The sequence below is a fragment of the Anopheles coustani genome, chromosome 3, assembly GCF_943734705.1.
Source record: "Anopheles coustani chromosome 3, idAnoCousDA_361_x.2, whole genome shotgun sequence".
NCBI lineage: Eukaryota > Metazoa > Arthropoda > Insecta > Diptera > Culicidae > Anopheles > Anopheles coustani.
Genome location: NC_071288.1, coordinates 5,901,579 through 5,923,561, shown reverse-complemented (window position 1 = coordinate 5,923,561; position 21,983 = coordinate 5,901,579). Strand labels below are relative to the sequence as shown.

Below are 21,983 nucleotides of genomic sequence, written 5' to 3'. Positions count from 1 at the left end.
AAAACCTCGGGAGAAGAAGCACCAACCCAGGCCGAAGGACTTTGGCAGCTATGTGTGAGGAAGGAAGCGAGAATCGGGTGCTGATAATGGTCGGTTCGAGCTACGGAGTGAGCCACTAGGCAACAGTGACCACAAAAAGAGCAGTAAGGATTTAATTCCTTGAGATTGGATGCGGTGCGAATCGAGACGCCCGAACATGAGGAACTTTCGTGAGTGGTTTAACGAAGCTTTAGTATTATGCTCAACTAGCGTAGAACTAGAACTTTCCCAGATTTATAATCTAAATGTATTTTTCCACACAAACAAAACAAGAATAGCCGTTGTTACCTTTGCCAAATTAATAGAAAAAACGGGACGCGCCAGATTCTTAAGAGCTTAGTAAGAAAAACTGAAAATAGTTTGGCAGCTTGTCTGTCTCACATTTCTGGTTTCGTAATCCTTCAACGATATTCCCCCCCCATTGTGGTAGTGAAAACCACGCCGCTGATGACGCGATTAACATTTCATTTTCATTTCCCAACTCATTCGGCTCGTCACAGTCAACGTGTTACAACGCTCGTTAGCAAATATGATAATTTAATTCACCGTTTATGCTACCGACGGCGCGGCAACTGTTGCGCCGTGATGGCGTTGACGGACGTCAAAGCGAGAAAAAAAGGAGCCATCAAAACAGGCTGCCCGGCGCGCGGCCGTAATGTAGCGTGAGAACACTCCTTTTTGCCGAGGGACCCGCGGAACACCAAACCGGACGCACCACCCTCCAACCCGTGCGTCTCCATTCGCGGTGGTAGTAATTAAAGGTATCGCTTCCATGGTGCCGGATAATTGTTACGCTTGATCGTGCGGCAAAGTGGCTCGAGCGGCTACATCGATGCGATCCCGAAGAATCGGTATTGATTTTGAGCAACGATATAGCGGCTCCTCACTTCGGTTGCACAACTCGAGAGTGTAGGATGGTTTTAAAAACCTTATCGACGGTTTAGGTCTAGTGCGTACGTCACTGATGGTGTGAGAAATAGTCTCAAAAATGGTTGCGAAATCGATCGGTTGGCAAGAATGGTCACATTTTTCGTTCGGTCACAGCTTGTATAAAACGTTAAAACTTTTTGACGACTGTTTGTTTTTGAGTACGAAAAATAATTTTAATTTCTAAGAAAAAGTGAGTCAAAATAGATGCAAGGAAATCTGGTTTCGATTGAAACGAAATTTGAATACACTCTGACACTGACAGCTGACTGTCAGAAATTTTATAAACGAAAATCTCATCATCCTGCAAGAAAGTAGAAATTAAAGTATCAAATTTATCATTTACTCTCACTTAATTAACAATGTTAATTGAATATAGCAGTTTCTAAATTATTTTAAAGATTATTTATAAAACACTTAAAATAAACATTTGTTATGTGGGCCAAAACTGACTTTATTTCTCGATTTTCGAGATATTCAAGTGTCAAAACACATACAAAAACCACAGAGTTAAACCTCTGCCTGTATGAAGCATAGCTTCGTTCTAGAAATTTAAAAAATTAGACTGAGCGAAGTAGAATTCAATTTGATATTGAAAATTATGATCCTTTTTGATTTTGCATTTTGAGAAAGTTTCTCACCCAACGGTTGTAATACAAATAGATTAGGTAAGGTTTCTTAAAAAAAAACCCCTTGTAAAACTTAAAAAAAGTATTCAAAATTATCACTCGTAAATCCATGAAGAGAAATTTTTGACAAGATGAAAATTTTTAATGTAAACAGGCAACATACTAATGAAACGATATTCTTTTATTCTGTGTGAATCAAAGAGAAATAAAAAAAGAAATGCTACTTTCTTGTTAAAATAGCTTAACAACAAACAATCTCAACCAATCTCGATTGCGCAGATGTATCAAATCTGATTTAACACTAGAACTCCGTGATTTTTACGCTTGAAATTTTGCGGCGATTTATGTTAAATATTAAAAATGGAAATTTTATATTTGAATTCTTTAAAATTAACGTTCCATTCGATGTGTGAAAGTTATGCATTAACATGTGGTAGAATTGTTTAACCTTAAGAAATAAATGTGATTGAAAAAGTATCTGGCCAGTCAAAATGGCTGGTCCGGTAGTTCTAGTGTTAAGTTCATGTTAAATGATCGATAAACCAACAAATGTCGTTTTTTCCATGAGCTCAATCTGCGAGAGCATTGCTGTGTTTGAAAAACATAACTTTAATTGTTGTTTTTTTCCTCGCGAACGCTTATAGTTGTTGCTCACGCTTAATTGGATTGAATCGCCTTTCATCGGCTGCGGCTGACGGTTTAAGTGAATAACGCAGCCCACGGTAGCCATTGTGTCGCCAGGTCGTTTTGCCGGACCGGTTGGCCTCTGGAATGTATGTTGCGACGATTTCGAGCCGGCAAGCGAGAAGCGGCGGATAATTAAGTGTTCGTCTTTATGAATTAAAGATTTTCGCCCTTCGTCACTCGACTTGGCACTCGTCGGCACGGCATCGCTCCGGCCCCCCGCCCAGCCCCGCCCCGCGGAAAAGCCCTTCACACTGACCGAGCGGTCAGGTCACTCCTCTGCCGTTGAGGATAACTTCCGAAGCGAACTCGAGCTTGCGGATTGGTAATAGATCACTTCGGCCGCGCACCTTCCTTCCATTACGGTGTGACAAATGCCATTCGAAAAGTTTTCCTAATTATCCGACCGGGTTCGTTAGCGGCTTCAGGTTGAAGTGGTCGCGCGTCCTTGTGTTGCCGATAATTAAAAGACACTTTTTTGCTTTTTTTCCCCGTGCTTACTGAAAGATCCCTCCTGATGGTATCGGACACTTTAGCGAAAACAAGCAAAATTGATTACAATAGAAAAATCTCTTTGACGCACGGTGGTCGACGAGGCGCAATTAACATTTTAATGCATACAAAATAAAGCTCTGCTCTATTTTAATGGAAAGATCGATGGTCCATGGTCCATCGAGACACCAAACCCCTTCGGCCGATAAATAATTCAATTGCTTCCTCTGCCACGGCGGGGTTTTTCTTTCGCCCGTTTTTCTTTGCGAAGCCTGATCGAGTTATGAATCACACACACACACACACATTGATCCACACTTTGCAACAGGAGCACACATCATTGTATGATGTGTGTGTCAATCATCTCACTTTTCCATTTTCCTGCTCGACCCTCCCTTCACTGATGTCGGGCCGGCGAAAGCTTCTGGTCCGGTGTGACCAAAGGAAATTGGAATTAATGGTGTAAATTGCATTTGCTAGCGGGGATGGGTGGTCCAGGGGTAGGATCGAAGCGGGTGAACGAGGTTCGTTAACGCCACTCTTGTGCAGTTTGACCCTCGTGGAGAGGGCTTTTTTCCAACATTACATATCGAACATCACGTTTTTCTAGAAAGTACTAGACACATTTTACGATAGTCTGGAAAGTTTGCGTTTGCATCAAAGTTCGTTTTGAGCTGTTCATGTTAGTGTTCGATATCGTTATTTATCCAAATTATCTATATTTACCTCCATGTAAATGTTCGTCTTGGTTTTCCTGGAATCTTCGTTTAAATAAGGCAATTTTATTACATTTTACAATCTTCAAATCTAGAACTAAGTATTTACACAGGAAATATTATTTTCTGACGGGTTTCTACTCTCAGTCCATTAAAATTAAGGGCTTCAGATTAACTCGCCAAAGTATGTCTAATGTTAGCATTACAAAAATTGGACAAACTATTAGTAGCGATGAGCAACAACAAAAAAAACTACACAAGGTTAATAAATTTTATCGGCCTGTCAGGCCTCCTTTCCGGCTGTTAGCCGGAATTTAACACATAACTGACAAAACGGTTTATGTTAGCATGTTTGCTGTCTATCTTCGAATAAGCTACAATACCAATGATGGTCTAAGCGTCTTCATTTTTTGAAAACATCTGTTCACCAGAGTCGTTCGTTCCACGATCGATGCTTCCGTATATCAATATCAATCTTTTCTAACTTTGTCTTATCCATTTCCCGAATGTAAGGAATGATTAATACATTTTTAATTGTTTGTTGCTTTTGCTTCTTTTGCACTATAAGAGGGGCTTGCAAATGAGTTTAGAACCTTTCTCCCCAAGTGTCCTAGTGATTTGTCCATTTTTAATGCAATCTTTATTCTTTTCTGACAATTTTCTATTCTCAAACCACTTGAAGTAAGTTATTCTCGTTAACAACGAAAGCTTGTTTTGTTGAAGTATTAAAACAGAGACTTATGCATGATCATTGGTGCTTAACAGAATCTAAACTCAGTCCTTTCTCCGTTGTGGATTTATGTTTAGACCGAGGAACTTCCTCGAAAAAAGAGGATCAAGGCCTCTGGCCCAATGCTTGTGACAAAGAGAACACATTTCAGTACAACTGCCTCTCTGCTAGAGTGTCAAATACGAAGGGCCTCCTCAAACCACCGTTCTTGGACTTTAAACCCCTGCCTTCCCGACCGCCGGGCTAACGGTATCGTGTACCGGTTTGAGTTATGCCTCCACGAACCCCGAGCCCTGACCATGTTGGGTGAACCGAGAGGACGTGCCAAAAAGAACCCCAACACCCGGACCGCACGGAATGGTTTGTTTTTTGTTCGACCACATCGCCGGCCACGCTGCCTGGTGTACCGTTTGTCTAGAACTTTACCACGACATTACGCCACGTACCACGCTAAAAGCAGTTAACATCGGCCGGCGCAGCTCAAGGGGAACGAACGAGCTGTATTCGGAGTGAAGTCACGGATTGAAGATGGCGCGTCGATTGTACCCACAATTGAGTCGACAGCACGTTACTGAATAGTCGTCATTAACTGAAGATGTTCGTTGGTTTCTCAGGAAGATCTTCACGACGACGCCAGGATACAGATCCTTCTGGTTGCGGGTGTAGAAATCAACCTCTTTCGTCATTCAAACCGATTCCACCAATTGTAACTCACAACCTCTCGCCCCGCTTGCTCCCCAAATTTCCGCCGGTCGATTTGTCCCAACCCCAAAGTGGGTTGATAAATCGTCTGTGGCAATGCGCGTCGCCCGGTTTCGATTACGTTTCGGTTTCCCCACTACACGGGACCGGGCGGATGTGTGTGAGAGCGTTTTGCTTTCGCGCGTTGCACTGGAAATTACGGCTCAGTCGATCGAAATTCGATCAGCCCCCCTCGCATTCCAATAACCCCCCCATGCCGGGCGGGCGGTGGGATAGAACGCCAAAGGTATGTGCCAAATCGGGTTCGGATTGTGTGTGTGTGTGCGTTCACTATTGTCGCGGTGTGACGCCGTGGTGAACCACCGAAGCCACGTTCGTCTCCCATGTCGGCGCGTCATTCCGCGGTACTGCACTTTTGTAATGGAAATTCATCCATACGCCACTCTTGCCGGTGCCATTTTTCTTTTTCCGCCCTCTCTCTTCGGCCTGCCTCCCCATCGTAGGTAGCGATTCGTTTCCCACAGTTAGCAGTTCGTGTGCTGGGAGTTGAACTGCAAAAGGTTTAAAAAATATACGTCCCAAGTACACAAATGTCCCACGCGGGGTAGGACGAGGGGAAAGGCGGGTGCGCGGGGGGGGGGGGGGGGGACCGCAGCCGGAAAAAGGTTGTTTAGAGTAACGTCACTTACTGTAAAATTGCGAGTAACGTGGTGTCGGTCGGCCTCGGCGTTGTGCGCACTTCAGTGCTGTAGGGGAATGGGGGGAAATATAGAGCACGTTACTACAAAGTTTCTCTATTTGCGAGTTCGAATTACATAATGCATACATTCTGTCAGCTGGAACAGCTCTAATGATTGTTCAATTGACTCGGGTGTATATTTGACCTATTTAAGGTTCAAATCGAACCAATAATGTATGGTTATAATGGTTATTTAGATTTCAGGTAAATTTTGCATTTTAAAACTATATGATAGTACTCTTTACCCAATACTCACATAGAAATTATATTTTACTCAATACTCACTTTTAGGAAGTGGTTCAGTCTAAAATTAATCTTCGATCTTTTGACTGTCTAATATTTGCCGTACTCATTTTAATGAGCTTTGAAATACTTAAATGTTTTTATTATACAAATAGTTGGTATTAGAAAATAAGTTATAGTATATCAACTAGTATTGTGCTTAATGAATCTTTTGATAAGAATGAATCTTTGCGGATTCGAATCGTCAAAGCATAATGAATCTTTCGAAATTTTTGATGATTCTTCACGAATCTTTCATGGCTCTGTCATGAATCTCTTTTTGGCTGATCACTTTCCATCAGTTGGTGTGTCTTTGGGATTCATGAATCTCTCGACGAAAGATTCATGAAGCTCTAAAAAGCAAAGAATCATTCAGATTCATTAATCATAATCTGATTTACACAACTCTATATCGAACTCAAAAAATATCCCCTAAAAGAAATTCACATACATGCCATATCCTTTTTTGAGAGTTGAAGAGAAGTTTTGAGGGAAAAAATGAATTTTATACATTAAATACATAACTTTTAACATTAACGGACGTAGAATATTATTTAAATGTTCTCCTTCACGGTGGGGTGCGTATTGCCCCCGAATCCCTTAATAGTGTCGCTGAGCAAAACCACCCGGGGGCGATGCAGATGAATGCAGTTCATGCTTTGCATTTTTCGGAAAAAGCGTTCGCATCACGTCCGACGGCGGATCTAGACACGATTTGAATGCGGGTATCTTGATTGGAATCCTTCCGTCCGTTTCGGTGCGGTGCATCATCACAATCATCATCATCATCTTCATCGCCATCATCGGTATGTAAGACACGGCCCATGGTACGCACACACCCGGATGGATCCTTTTCTGGTTGGCGCTTAGGGCACGATTGTGGCTCACTTTAAACGTGCACAGACCGTAGCGCACCATCTTTTGCGAAGAAATGCAAAATGGCGTTTCACTACGCAGCGCCCATTGCCGTTACTGCGGGTTTGCAATCAAACCGAAAGCGACAGGAATTCCAAACTAGAACTTCACTGCAGTCCATTTCCATGTTGTAATGTGTTCTTTTGCCGTCTGAAGTGGGAGCTGCAATAGCAAACGTTGTCTGTTCTTACGCAAAACTTGTTGAAAATCAAACCAATGTAACAAGTCGGATGATAATTGTTTGGCTTGACACATAGAAAGCGCTAGTAGATTTAAATTCATATCATTTTTTGTTTATACCAACCTTGAAACGAGTTCTGCCAAAATTTTGACAGCACTCGGACGATAACCTAGCGAGCTAGAGCATTTTGTGTGACGCAACTTTTGTGTTTTGAGTAACCGTGGAAAAGAAGGAATTCCGCGTGATGATAAAGTATTGCTTTTTGAAGGGGAAAAATACAGTCGAAACTAGAAATTGGCTTGATGAAGAGGTTTTGGATACTGCTCCACTAAAATTTACCATTAAATATTGGAATGCTAAATTTAAACGTAGTGAAATGAACACTGAGGACGGTGAACACAATAGACGACCAAATGAACAGATGAAAACATTTAAAATTCCACAAAATTGTTCAAAGTAACCGTAATGTGAAGTGATCGAGGTAGTTGACACCCTAAAGGTATCTAAGGAGGAACGTGTTGGACATATCGTTCAAGATTATTTGGATATGAAAAAGCGCTGTGCAAAATGATGGCAAAAATTCATGAATTAGGCTACTTAGGAATCGCTTCCTAACTCACTGTATTCCCCCGATCTGGCTCCCAGCGACTATTTCCTTTTTTTAGATCTCAAAAGGATGCTCGCCGGGAAGGAATTTTCGTCGGATCAAGAGAGGTGATCGCCGAAACTGAGACCTTTTTTGAGCCAAGGACAAGTACTACTGCAAAAATGGTACCGAAAAATTGAAAGACCGCTATAATCGGTTTATCGCCATTTGAAGGGTGTTGAATAATAAAAATTATGTTTGCAAAAAAAGTGTTTTACTATCACAGGGAAAACAACTATCAGTTCACCTGTTATTTCAACGTGCAACAATCTACCCATTTTTTGTGGAGACACGTTCCAACAGGAATACGAATCGCTTTCGTCAGAAATAGCCGTAACGTAAGGGAATTAATAATTCGTTCGGAAAACAGTCGTTTCCGTTCGGTTTTGTTGGTTTTTCCTGTGCCTTTTCCTGCGCTGCGGTCCCAATGTCCGGGTCCAACATATTCGAGCCGCTCGAATATTGAGGACGTGCCATACGCCAGCTGCAGATAAGGATGAATTTCGGTCAATTCCTGATTCTTGGCGCGAAGAGGCAACGAAGAAAGAACATTTATCACCATTTTGGTTTCCACAGCGCCGCGTCCCCGATTGCCCTGGTCCTTGTTTTTGTTTTTGTTCCGCCATGTTGTGTTTTATGTCCTTTCCGTCCGATGGCGTGTGAAATCGATCTCAAATTTCGTGCCTTTCCGCGCAGTAAATCGTTAAACCGGTGTGACTGATAAACGCCCCCTCCCGTGGTGACAGTCTCGCACGGTGTATCAAATTCGTGACGCGACTCATCCGATGGACCATCGTTTGTTTTTTTTTTGTTTTTATTTTATCATCGCACCAACTCTGCCGCCCGGAAGAGGAACGAACTTTGAGCCGGAAGTTGTCTGATATGGAGCGAAAAAAGGGGGGAATCTCGTCCCTACTATCTACGCTCTGTTTTTGATGGTCGTTGAATTTTGATAGAGAACATTCCATCCCGTTCGAATCACGTTTGTGGCACAACTCCCCCCCCAACCTCTCCTTCCGCTACCAAATTCGCAGTCAGGCGAAGCCAAATTTGGTTCGTGGAAAACGTGTCGGTTGCTGATACGTTGCTTGGGTGTGTGCGTGTGCGGTTGGTTTGTCCGGTCGGATGGTGAAACTAATATCAATCCCCCCCCCCCCCCCCCCACACACACACACACACACACACACCCTAACATCCGAGCGCTTGCGGTAGACAATTGATTTTATTGGACGAAATGAACGGACCGCTTTTCCGCTCGAATGTTGCCCATCGTTTCATCCTCCAAGTCGCAAACGGCAGCAGGAGGAAAACGACCGACGCATACGTATGTATATCATCGAAGCCACTGAAACGACTTTGCACCAAAATGGCGGGTAGGGTTCGTGGAAATTCGATTTCGCTGCATTTCCAATTTCCTCGCCCACGGTGACCACCAGTGCGGCTTCGAGTTCGGTTCGCTTGGGAAACTGCACACGCGGACATGGAGCATGGGAGGATCGAGGGGAAGAGTCGGTCGGTGTGAGCAGACCGAACACTTTCGGTTTTTCCGCGTTTTCCATTTCCCACTTTCCCACCAGCCCACGGCCAAAAGCTGATTGATGGAATTGTTCCGAACCTAACGAAGCGTGACTAATTCGAAACTGGCACGCAAACGCCACTCGCCGGTCAACACCCGGGATTGTATAGTTGCGCCATCCAGCAAGCGACCGGCTTCACAAGCCCCCCCGACCTGTTGGGAACGGAATGGACCGTGCTGGAACGGCGCTTTCCACGGTGCTCAAGAAATTATGCTTCCGATTTGCCTAGGCTTTCGGGTGGATTGGTGACGATGGAACGGTCTTTGCCTCCGGCGAACTTCTCTTCCACTGTTGGGGTTTGATTAAAATGTTTCGGACGATTCCAGTCGCTGTTTTTGACATAAGGCAGTCGAGCAATAAATGAAAGTGAAGGTGTTCAACTTGTGTCAAGACGGTTAGGCACCATCCTGTGAGCAATTACTTTCCACCATACATTTTGTAGTTTCTTTCTTGTTGGTCATGCATTTATTCAAATCTTGTACTAAAAAATAATGACGTCAATTACAAACGCATTTGACCGATGGCCCAACCAGCGTTTTTACCAACCACACCATCCTGGCACAAAAACACAACTGACATGTTCTTAAATGTTTGGGAGAAATTTGCTCTCGCCAGCCTTGGTTAGGGAATCCCAAGTGTGTGTAGATCAGAAATGTTTGAGTGATAAGAAATAAAACTTGGCTGAAATTCTCGGTACCGGTCAAGGGGTCAGAAGTAGCGTGGTTCACTCGTGGCCTTATCAATTTCGGCAAACCGAAAACGTTGTGCTGCTGAAGACCAAAGTTGTTCTATCAATGTTGGTGTATGTTCTTGTTTCGCATTAATCAGGACTGACTTTCAACACGTTGGCTGCCAAGCGTTTCTAGCACAGGTTTTCAGTACAATTAAACCAACAGATTTCTGCTGACACCCACTTTTGGGTGACATTTTATCATTATTTATTTTTGCTCAGTCCTAGAAATCATACCAACACGTGATGCATACGAAAAATTCTGCTTCTGCTTTTAAATTCCTTGAACTAAATTTTTCTTTTCAATTGTGACTTAGTTTTTGTTTTCATACAGCCTCGAGTGAGATCTTCTGAAGACACTCTTCCTAGATTCGTTCCTCTAGTTAGGGCCATAGGGTTTTCGATTTTCACTAGAGAGTTTGCTTTTTCGTTTTACATTATTTGCGGTCTCTTGCGTGCCACTTCCAGGAACTTTCTCCACAATCCGAGTCCCGAGAGCTTCCAGTACTACTTCCACTTAAGTAAACTGCCCATCGTAGGACGGGTACGGCCGCCACAAGGCTGGCACAGTATCAAAACGATTCGGTATCGGTTGACTTTTGGCAGCGTCTGAATAAATAAGAGATACTTAACCTTTCGGTTGGTCGTGTACCAGAATTTGCGCCTTGCAGCATCACCGTGTCTTAGTTTCGCCAAGTGGGACGCAAAAAAAAGCAAATGAAGAAAACTATAGCACCCATGCCGGCCCAGGGTTGTGTTGCGTTTTATTGTCAACCCTTCTCGGAAGGGAAGATTTGCGTTCCGTGAACGCTCCTTGTGGAAGAAGGGACGGGCCCGAGTGTATTTCATTTCAGCAAGTAGATTTTATGGTTTTATTTTTGGGGTTTCGGGTCACCCTTCCGGTGTTCCACTTCAGTCTGCTGTCCCTTCACCCCGACGGGTTCGGAACGCCGTGTGACACGTGTGCGTGAAAAGGGGCACGTTCGAAGAGTTACATTTCAATGCCGCCCCAATCGGTGTGTTAATGTTCGAATCAGTTTTCTATTATTCACACGTTCGTTTATTTGCAACCTGTGTGTGTGTGTGTGCGAGAAGGATTTTTAACAGTGGGTGGGTGGGTCCTATTTCGAGCCGTTTTTCGTTTTTCGTCCCCTCTCTGGATCGGAAGTTGATGTATTCATTGTGAATTATTTACAAGCCCATTTCGGGTCGGCAAGGATCGGTCAGGGGGGCTGTTCGATATAATTTATGATGGCCGGTTGTCCTATCAATGCTTTCATCAGTACATTCTTTTAGTTTTTTTTTGTTGTACTTTATACTATCTTATATTGATATTTATCTTTGTCCATCTTTTTTCACTCACTCTTCTTTGCAAACAGGAGGCTCCGACAGTAACAAAGGAAAGAGCAAAAAATGGCGCAAGATCCTCCAGTTTCCTCACATATCGCAATGCATCGATCTCAAGAACAAAATAGGTAAGTGATGGTTAAATACTGTCAGCACGGTAATGTAATTTTAGGTTGTAGATAAAAAAAGCCCATCCATAAAACTCTGCATTTTGTTTGTTGATACATCTTAAGGTTGCTTAAAACATTAGAAAAGTAATAGATGTACAGCAATAATCCTAATCTCCACGACGAAGGTAGACTCAGTTAGTGTGTATAACTTTGTAAGTAAATGAAGTATCTTCTTAAAGAGACAGTGAAACTCGTTAATTAGTTGTTCATACTCAGTACAATAAGACCTTCTTCGCTCGACGGTAATGGATCGCCATACCGTAACTGGCCGCTTATTACTGCCGCTAACGCTCTCTAGTGCTGGGCCAACAGAAAAGTAATAAATCTTCACTAATTTATAGTAATTTTAATTAAGTAAATAAATAATCTCCTGATCTCCACCGGCCGTAACTGTAGAGCGATCTGTTTTGGGGATGGGAATGTGAACCAAATAATGAAAAAAAAGCACCATTCAAGGGGAAAAAGGAATTGAAAACAGGCTACTCCCCCAACCCGCTCAACACATCGTCCGGCACGTCGGCGGTGGCATCTGGTCGGTTTGTAAGTGAAGTGCATCTGCAGCAAATGGATGCCAATGAATCGCCCATTAAATAAAAACTCAACCCACAACGCGATGATGTCGTCCAAGCGGACACGCGGGTGGGTGTGGGCGGTAAACCATTCGATGATTTTCACACATCACCGCCGCGTGTTTCGCGTTTGTGTGTACAATCCAACGGATGATCATCCTCCAGCGGCGGCGGGTCATCGACCAAAGGAGAGAAAGAGAGCGAATGAAATTAATGCGCGAAAACACAAATCGGAACCATTTCCACCGCCTTTCGGCACGCCGGTGGAAAACAAGAATGTAATGAAATGCAAAACAGACTCCCTCTGATGCAGTTGTTTGCACAAGTTGCAACGTTGGAATCGTTCGAATGATGAGAGATGAGTGCTTCCGCATTCGCCGCTCGGATTGCCTGGCGTTACTTTGTACGTTTTCCGTTTGGGGAAACATATGTTTGTTATCGTTTTTCCATCTGGGGAAGTTCGGTAAATCCTGAGAGGTGAAAAACGAAAACATTGTAAAAATGGTTCTGTGTGTATTTATGTTGCGCTATGTAAAGTAATCGAAAGGGCAGGTGTTATCAACACTCTTTGTTACTTTCTTTTTCTATTCTTTAGGTACAGCTGTCGGCTAGTAAAGTTGTATAGTTATTCTTCAATTTTACTTTGCACTAGTTTGTCCACCATAAGTTCCTTTTTCCGTTCCTGACAGGTAGGTGTTGTTTAAATTTTTATCCGTTATTCTTGACGTGTAGAATGGCTTAGAATGGTGCTTTTCCTGGAGCCCGCACCATATTGGTTTTACCGGAAAAACATTTTAAATTACTTTCTTTCCTGGAATAATGCATACGTTACGTCTGGTTCCCTTTTTCTGCGAAGGCAAATTTTGGCATCCAGAACGATATATGTTTTCGAAGAACCGTGATGGAATCAGAAAAAGTTTCACATGTCATTTCCGTCCCATTAAGTTGATGTGCTTTCAAGTTTGACATATTTATTTATAATGTTAAAATTATTGCTAAATGTGTACATTCTTACGTAAGGTAAAAGTAGACTAGAGGCATTGATATTGGTTTCGCTCGATTTTGCATCCGTGAGTAAGATTCACCCAAGGGCAATCCATTTTTAACCCGTATTGTGTTCCGGGGATTAAATAGTTATTTCTAGTAGTTAAATCAAATGTTTAACACAGCTGCGTTGCTTTTCCGTTGCAAATTGAAAATTTCGTCTCATCTTGCCTGCCTCAAGATAGGTTTGCATTGTTCGGATTCTTTGGCACAAAGACGCACGAATACCGCGGATTTGTTGGAAGCGGCTCAACTATTCCGACAGACAAAACCCCCTGCTGACGCGCCCAACCCTCAGGACAATTCGCTCTGAGTTCGCAAACTGGCCGATGCCCGATGAGCACGTGACGGCAATGAACGGCGGAAACATCACCACCTTTCGCAACCGTCCCGGGCATTCGTGGCACCCGGAAAGGGCCAAGCAGGGGAAAGGTGAAAATTCTCCCCAAAGCCATCTTTCGCGGAAGTGGTGGTGGCGTCATTTTCTTCATCCCCTCCCGCACACTTTATTCGGCGAACATTAATGGGATTTCGATGATCGTAAAGATGGGAATTATTTTGTGCCATGTTTTTTTTTTCTCGGCCCCCTCCCCCTCAACCCCGGGACGGAAGTGTCCACGTGCCGATTCGGCGACGCATTTTCGACGATTCGATCCATCGTCGGAAAAGCGGCCAGAAGCGAAAGCGAGTAAGACAGGTCTGTCGATTGCGACATTTCAATTGTGGTTCGACTTTGGTCTTTTGCGTTCGTGGAAAACACCAGCGCGCTTTTCATGGAGAAAATGGTCGGATAAAGTGTCATCTCATTTCGTAACTTCAGATTATATTTCGCAGCGGGATGATCTTTTATGCCGCGGCGCAGATCGGATTTTGGAATATGTTTTTTTTCCAGAGGTTTGTAATTTCATTCATTTTTTGTCAACTAACTTTGCTAAAGAGAAGAGAGAAGCGAGAAAGAGAGGGCGTATTTTTAACGGTGAAGAGATGATTTTTCCTATTTTATTTTTGAAGAGATAGTTATGTTGGGAATGTTAAATTTATCATTTGTGGTACACCATGTTTGGTACACCATTTTATTGCTCTAAAAATAAAACCAAACATCGGCAAACTTTCGATCGACTTTAGCAGGATCTCCGCATTCCTTGCCAAAGGATTGATGTCGATTGCATCCACCTCTCCTTGTCGGTCTTTCCCCATTACCCTCGCCACGTTTATGCACCGAAAGCATGCATCATCGTTGCAGACATTTATCAATGGTGTGTACCCAACACCGATTGGCAACCTTTGTCCGGGTACCTCCGGCCACCGAAACGACCGATAGCGATACGATGCCACACAGCGCATTATGCTGTCTGTCGTGGGAGCAAAAAAAAAAGGAGGAGGAAAAAAAGCCACCATATTGCAACGGAATGGGAACACAAATGCAAACATTCGTCTGTCTGCCGTCCCAGATTCTCAATGTGTTGGCCCGCTTCGCCCTGGCATGCTCCGGCCCGTGAGGTAGTTCCATTTTTGTTTGCTTTATTGCCGGGTGTTTGTGTGTATTGCTGTCTGACCGAGAAGCTTTTCGGGCGGCGATAACGCAATCAGGGTTTTTATTATTTTATATCCTAATGAAGTAATAATGTAGTGTCGGGGGTGGTGGTGGTAGAACGTTGAAGGGGGAGAGGGCCCATGGCGTCGACTCCCAGGGGTATTGGACGACCGGTGTGTGAAGGTCGCGGACACCTACCACTCACAGAGGGCATACCGGAGGGAAGAGGGCCGGGTGGTGGGGGGAGAGGGGTGGGAACGAAATAATGTTTATTTTCACAGCAGCAAGCCAATGAAATCAAAGCGAATCAAAACGAATTAACGTTTGTGTTGGCTCTGCTCTTCGTTCGTCTTCGGCTCGTGGGAGTTTTTGGGGGAAGCCCCTACGAACGCGTGGTCCAGAATAGCAAAATATAATGTCACCGAGGGGGAAGGATGGGGTGCCGTGGAGGGGGGACAAAAGGAGAAAGCATAAAAATTACGTTACCCGAAAAGCGCGTCTAAACGATGTTGCCACACCATCGCCGGAAAATTACCATCCGCGTCGTTGGACACGGAGGACAGCATTCTGTCGGCGGCGATGTGCAGAGGAACGGAGAGGGGGTAAATAAATAAAAAAGCGAGTGTTGGTCAGGCGGGGGGTGCTGTGGGAAAGGGAGGTGCCGTTTTTGTGTTCGGACATACATATTCCGGGTCCAACAACGGGCCGTTGCGCCCGGCGTGATGGCTCGTCAAGGATGATATTTTGCCAAGTTTGCACCGATTGGAGCACACCGTAGATGCTTGTGTGCATGATTGTGTGTGTGTATGTGTGCTCGTCTATATCACGATAATGGTCGCTGTTGTTGCAAGGCGACACTCCTTCTCTCGCTCGCCTGTGGCAGATCCGTGGAAAACCCTCGTGCCCGGTGGTGGAAATTGCGAAGGAAAGCCCTAACCTTTCTCTGCAGTGCTCTCAGCACTCTCTTTGGCTTCTTCTCTCTGCCTCTCTCCGGCTCTCTTTATCGCCCTGCAATGTGCGAATAAATCTTATCCTCGACTTTTCGACCCAATAGAGAAGACGAATAGTCCCGGTCAGCCCGCCGGGTGATGATGGGAACGCGGGCTGGCAAGGAGGGCGGGATGGGGAGGTGGTATGTCACCGACGGAAGTAATGAGATAAATTTTCCGCCCGCTCACCGGGTTTCGCCCTCTGTGGCTGTTTCCAATTTGCGTTAGTTCCCTCTTTTCCGCCGGATGATGCACCAAGGATCATGGAATCCCGAGCCCGGTGTCTTGAGCTGGAGGAGGAAAGAGAGTACCCAAGGGGGTCGAGGCCATTTTGTGTGGATGCCAAAATTCGTGGAGTAAAGACTCAGGCGTCCACACACATATATATACACAGCACGTCGTCCTATATCAGATTTAATTTTTCGTGTTTTCCTTGAAGATGGAGTAATACAAGAGATAAATATTGTTGTTAAACTTTTGTATTTAAAATGTTGCTCACCTGCTTCAACCCGCTTCCACCTATCTAAAGTCAACACTTGCGGTGGTTCCAGGGGTTACTTTATGGTTAACAATTTTCTTTCGCTTGACCACCGTCCCCGTCCGGCTTCCAATGAAGGTGAAGCGAAAAAGGCATCGTCGCATCCTTTCGCAAATGGTGTGTGAGGTCATCACACTCACACACACACACACAAGCATACACAAATACACGCAATCGTTGCTCCAACCATTCCTAGCGGGCTGAAGGATACCTAAATGGCTTTGCTTTCCTACTTTCTTGGCGTGGCGAACGGACATCTTTCACTCGCCCCATGGTTGTGTGTGTGTGTGTGTTTTTCTGATGTGGTCAGGCGAGGTCGTGCAAGCCATTAATATAGATTAGCGTCCAGGCGAAGCCAATGCTGATGCACTCGTTGCACTTCCGTGCACAGAGGCGTTTGTGGTGGTTGCAACCATTTTTCTCCCGCTCCGTCCGGAACAAGGGTAATCTACCGGGTAAAACGTGCTTGAGTCGAATGAAACTGGAACCGCCGAAGCGTGTTTAGTGCACATCAACGGCCCTCCGCTTTGACCGCTCGATGGATGCGTTTCTGATGCACTCAGAAGGAAGCATTTTCACCTTCGTACGACAATTACCTCTGGGGCTTCCGGACTCGGTATCGGAAGCAAGTCTCGAGGTAGGTGCGTGTTTGGTCGCGACATCGATGTCTTTTGACGACACTTTTTACCACCGTTTGAGTGGAGTCAAGAAAATGAAAACGGTGCAGCTTAATCCATCTAGCAATTTATTGTTCTTAGTATTGTTTGATAGTAAACGAACTCCGCTTGATATTAGTTCACCTTGGCGTTTATTTACTCTAAAAAGAAATCGTCTCATTCCTTCCTTCCTTGTGCGCTTAACCGATTAAATTTAATTTTAACACTTAGTGGCACAACACACAGCGTTTGAAACGGTGCGTGAATCCTGCGGCGGAAATGAGGCTTCAACTGAAGCATAACGGTAGCGCGTCCTGCCAACATCAAAAGGCAAATTCTTAGTACGATTTCAACTCATCTCACCGCATGGGGGAAAGCGTCTGCCGATGGCGTATCCTTCTGTCAGTTGTTTCCGGTTTTTGTAATTGAAAATCGTGTTTGACGGCGTACATAATCCTTACAATATTATATCCAGCCGGACGCTTCACTCATGCTTAGACGAGCTCGTTCAATGCAGTCGATTGGGTACAAGTTTCGATAAAACAAAATAATTTGAAATTAATTTCACTAACTTCCCATCAACTTAATCCAATACCACGGGATGAATTACTCTTAATTAGTGTTGTGCTTAATGAATCTTTTGGCGAGATTCATTCATATGAATCTTTCACCTAATATGCATTCCGATGGATTCATGTATCTTTGCGGATTTGAATCTTCAAAGCTTAATGAATCTTTTGAAACCTTTATGAATCTTCATGAATCTTTCATGGATCTGTCACGAATCTCCTCGATTCTTTCATAGGCGTGGACCTTCAGACCAAAAAAGGGGGGTCCCTCAACCCATTTCATCAGTTGGTGTGTCTTTAGGATTCATGAATCTCTCGACGAAAGATTCATTAATCCCTTTTAAGACAGAGATCAGATTTACACAACTCACAACTGAATCATATTTACACAACTCTACTCTTAATGATTCCCCAATTAAATAAATCCAATATAAAATTATACCCTTATATTTGTAGTCGTGTGTTTTGGCTAGTTGTAGCTTATCGCTTATTTCCTGTGCTTCCTTTCCTTTCCCATTCCAGATGTAAGCTATGGTTACGTAGTTGATCAGCAGCCGATCGGGCGTGAGCTGTTCCGCCAGTTCTGCAAGGTGAAACGGCCCCAGTACTCGCGGTACATCACGTTCCTCGATGACGCCACGCGGTAAGTATTAGTCTCCTCCGTAAAGCCTTAATTACACAGTTCGACGAACAATAAAATAATACAGCTTTTCTTAAAGGATATTTGATTGATGTACCGTAAAGTTTGTAAAGCGAAACATCGTTCATCTCCGCCTTATGTAGCATCCGGAACCGGAAGAGAACATCGATTCATGACAATGCGAGATGTTATCAACTGTTGCGGACTTTTACACACGCACGAAGTCTTTTCGCCATTCACTTTATCAACCGGCCAGGAGTTTCCTTCCGCCCGAACCAAACGGCACGCGGCGTTGTTTCGCTGACTTAGCAATCTAGCCCATAAAATGGTGGGAAGATTTTCCCAAAAACCCCCCCGGTGAGGGCGCGGCGCTCTTCCTCTTTCACAAATTTCGGAACCAAATGTGGGTTAATGGTAGGATCGCAATAAACCAAGCCAAGCCAAAGTGAAACGATCCGAAATGTGGCCCTCTCCCCTCCGGTGCACAAGGAAGCATAAAACAAAACGTTTTCTTCCTGCCACGTACGACCGCGTGTGTGTGTGTGTGAGTGGGTGTATGTGCGTGTGTTCGGTCGTCAGTTTAGAGTTGAATTTGGTCTGGTCGGGGAAGCTCAACGCGTGTGGGGTGCATTGGGGTTGAAACGGAACGGAAACCGCGTCACGTTCATCGACCGGAAACAATGGCAACCACAACCCGAAAATCCACGTACCGCCTCCCCCCGCCCGGAGCGGAGGACATCCGGAAACCGACGTTCGTGGCTAATGCCGTTGCTGCCCGCCGACGTCAGCCCAGAAATGATTGCCACAGCATTCGGTTGCAGATGAAATATCGCTGCTTTCCGTGTTCGGTTTGAAGAGGATGGCGGGCACCATTCCTCTAATGTGGTTTCGTATGTTTGTGTGTGTGTGTGATGTTCGATAGTGCTGGCCCGTTCCAAGCGAATAGCAAATTATGTCAAATTTCAAATGTTATCTCTGCGTGTTGAACCCCCCGATGGTTGCTCATCGCTTTTTTTCCTCTCAACCATTTTCGATTCGCGAATGTAATTGGGTAGAAAATATAATTTTTTTTCCAACAAAATGGTGCCCATATTTGCAATTTTCATTACATGCGCGCAATGCTGACTTCAGCGCAATTCTAAATGTTTCCTTTTGATGAATTTATTTAATTTCAGCCTCCTTTATATTTCCTCACAAATCGTTTTCTTCAATGCCCTTTTAGTGTACGGGCTTTTGTATGGTTCCAGTTTGCTTAGTGCGTCTAGCTTCCCAGATTGCCACAGGATACGGGAACCCTGGCCTCTCGAACCTTGTACAGCTTCCTTTTCTTCTCCAAATGAATCGATGCAAACAAATTCCGTACGAACCTTTTTTTTAAGACCGGAGGAGCCGTAAAGGCGGGCGTGAATTGAAATAATATGCGTGCGTCCGTGCTTTTCCCCAAGGTGGCCAATTTTATGGCATTTCCATGGCAGCAAGGAGCCTGATTGCCATGGCAAAAGTTTTCGGCCGTCAATCTAAGTAGCGAGAAGAAGAGAGAGAAAAAAAAGAGCGAACATAATTGAAGCTTTGCTCTCGCTTTGGGCGGAGGAATGATGGACATAATTTAATTTTTCCGATGAAATTGATTGAAAGGCTGTAGGAATTTTGGAATTTCTGGGTGGAAGTTTCTGCCGTCTAGTCCGCTAAATTTCACCAACGGCGGAGATGGCAAGTAAATACGGAATAATGCGCCTTCGTTTTGTTTATCTATCATTCCCCTCCCCCTTGGACGGGTATTTAAGTTTATGATTGTATTAAAATCTAGCTGAAATCGTTCCTTCTAAATAAATTAAAACCAAAGCGAAGCAGCCATTTGGCTGTTTGTAGATTTGTTTTTAAGAAGGATGAATACCATGCCATGTCTTTGCCCGACATCCGAAGTGCAGCAATTACGGTGCAAGTTTTCGGTAAAATTATTTATCGTTCATTTCTCCCTTCGAAACCGGCTCCGTCCGTTCGTTCGTGTGCCCTAGGACAAATGAATTATGGTATTGGTTTTGCATTGTTTTCTCGCCCGTTGGTGGTCACCGAAGGAGTTCCTTTGCCGAGTCGCTTCTTGAAGGTTTGGATGGAGTTTTTAGTTTTTTTTTTTTTAATTTATCATCCTACAAGTCGTCACCATCGTGGTCCTTTGGTGCTTTTACACCACCCACCGGTGCTGCCCGGGCTGGAAAAACACTCCGCCGAATCGCTCGTGAAGCACGGAACCGTGAAGCTTTTGTTTTTAATCACATTTTAACAATTGCTTTCCACCCGTTATCGCCAAACCACCGCCATCGTCGCGTCTGTTGACCGGCGTTAGAACTGCATGAGTTCGCTCGACTGCAAGCAATTTAGTTGCCTCTGGCGAGCGAGGACGAAGGACACACTCCAGACTTGCCGGCCGTGTTCCGGGAACCGTGTGATCCCGGGTAAAAACGGGCCAAAACAGGAATCGAGGACAATTCTGAACGGTGAGTGTTCCATGCAGAGCGATGCGCGCAGGGTTCTGGCAAGCAGGCACCCAAAGTAGAGTCATAAATTTTCCTCCCTCTTTCCCTCTTTCCCTTCCCCCGTTTGTCGCGTGTGTGTGTGTGTGTGTTTCAAAGCCACATCACCATCACCGAGGCTGTTCAGATATCAAAAGTCTCTCCGCACGCGAGCCGGCGATCTGCCATCCAGGGGGAAGGATGTGCAATGTCCTCTTAACGTAAATGCAATTTTGGCTCACGTCGTGCCGGCGTCTGTTGTTCGGGGAAGGAAGCCCCCGGGGGGAAACTGGTCAGCCGTGTGGAGCAAGAAGTGGTGCAGTGATCTTGGCTGAACTTTCGTGCCTTCTAAGAAACCTTTTCCGGTTTCGCTTTCCGTGTCGCCCGAGCAGAAGTTTTCCTTCTTGCCGACGGAATTGTTTGAACCTGGCAGGCACTTGGCATCATATTAAACTGCCATTACCACGAGGAACGCGTCCTTCTCCCGCACATCGAGGCACCTTCTTCTCCCTGGTGCACACGGACGGACGGACGGGCTTAGCGAAGGGGATGCAAATTCTCTTTGACAGGCCGGCGAAGAATGTTCAAAATTTGAAACATTAGCTCAAGGGTTGCGAGAAGAAACTTGGTTAGGCCAAGAAGGATCGTTGCCCTCGCTGTGTGTGTTCGTCGAGGGGGGCACGGGTCGCTTGATTCGATTGTGAAGATGAGTTTGCTCGAAAGCACAGCCGCGGTCCCAGCAGTGTGCGTCCGATGGTTGGAAAAAGGCAGAGGGGAGAGTTGAGGGAGTCGGGTCCGTGGGGGCAACTGTTTTAGCTTTTAGTCGGCACGAGCTTATTGCTTTTTGCCCAGGCACTCTGAGGGTGAGACAAGCGCTTCCACGCTCAGCACAGGACAGCTTTCGGACACGGTGTCTTGATGGACTTCTTCATGGCGAGGACGGTTGGTTTGTCAAATCAATCTAATTTTCTTACCATGAAGTAGCAAGAGTTAAGGGTTTAATATTTCATAAATTCAGCGGTTCTATTGACCTTTTTCTGTATTTTATTTTAACATGAAAGATAAATCAATTTTTAATCCTTTGATTGGAGTTTTGAAATCAATTGGAATTAGTTTTAAACGAATCCTTTTTGAGAAACGATAGCATTCTCATCGTTTTAAACAATATATCGAAAAAGGACTTCTTTACTTACGCGATTAAGACAATTCTTAAGGAATTGTGCTCTACAGATCTTAGTTGCTTACTGTTATGTGTGCTTTTTTGATCTTGGCATTCACCAGGAAATTGAAACAAAAGGGCTCGAACATGGTTAGACCTGTGTAATTGTACATTTCTATGTAAATTGCTGCAATGTTTGAGCAAAACAACGAAAACTGGCAAGTCAAATTTTAATGACTCAAATTCTTAAAATTAATGTTCATGACTTG

General features: G+C 44.5%; 1 protein-coding gene across 1 annotated transcript in view; it reads left to right on the top strand.

Moving 5' to 3' along the window:
* Nucleotides 1–21,983, top strand: part of LOC131259162 (G protein-coupled receptor kinase 2) — a 54,615-nt gene that overhangs the window by 14,653 nt on the left and 17,979 nt on the right. Inside the window, exons 3-4 of the mRNA XM_058260595.1 lie at nt 11,369–11,464; nt 17,928–18,048. Coding sequence (XP_058116578.1) covers nt 11,369–11,464; nt 17,928–18,048 — 217 coding nt within the window. The remainder of the gene's footprint in view (nt 1–11,368; nt 11,465–17,927; nt 18,049–21,983) is intronic.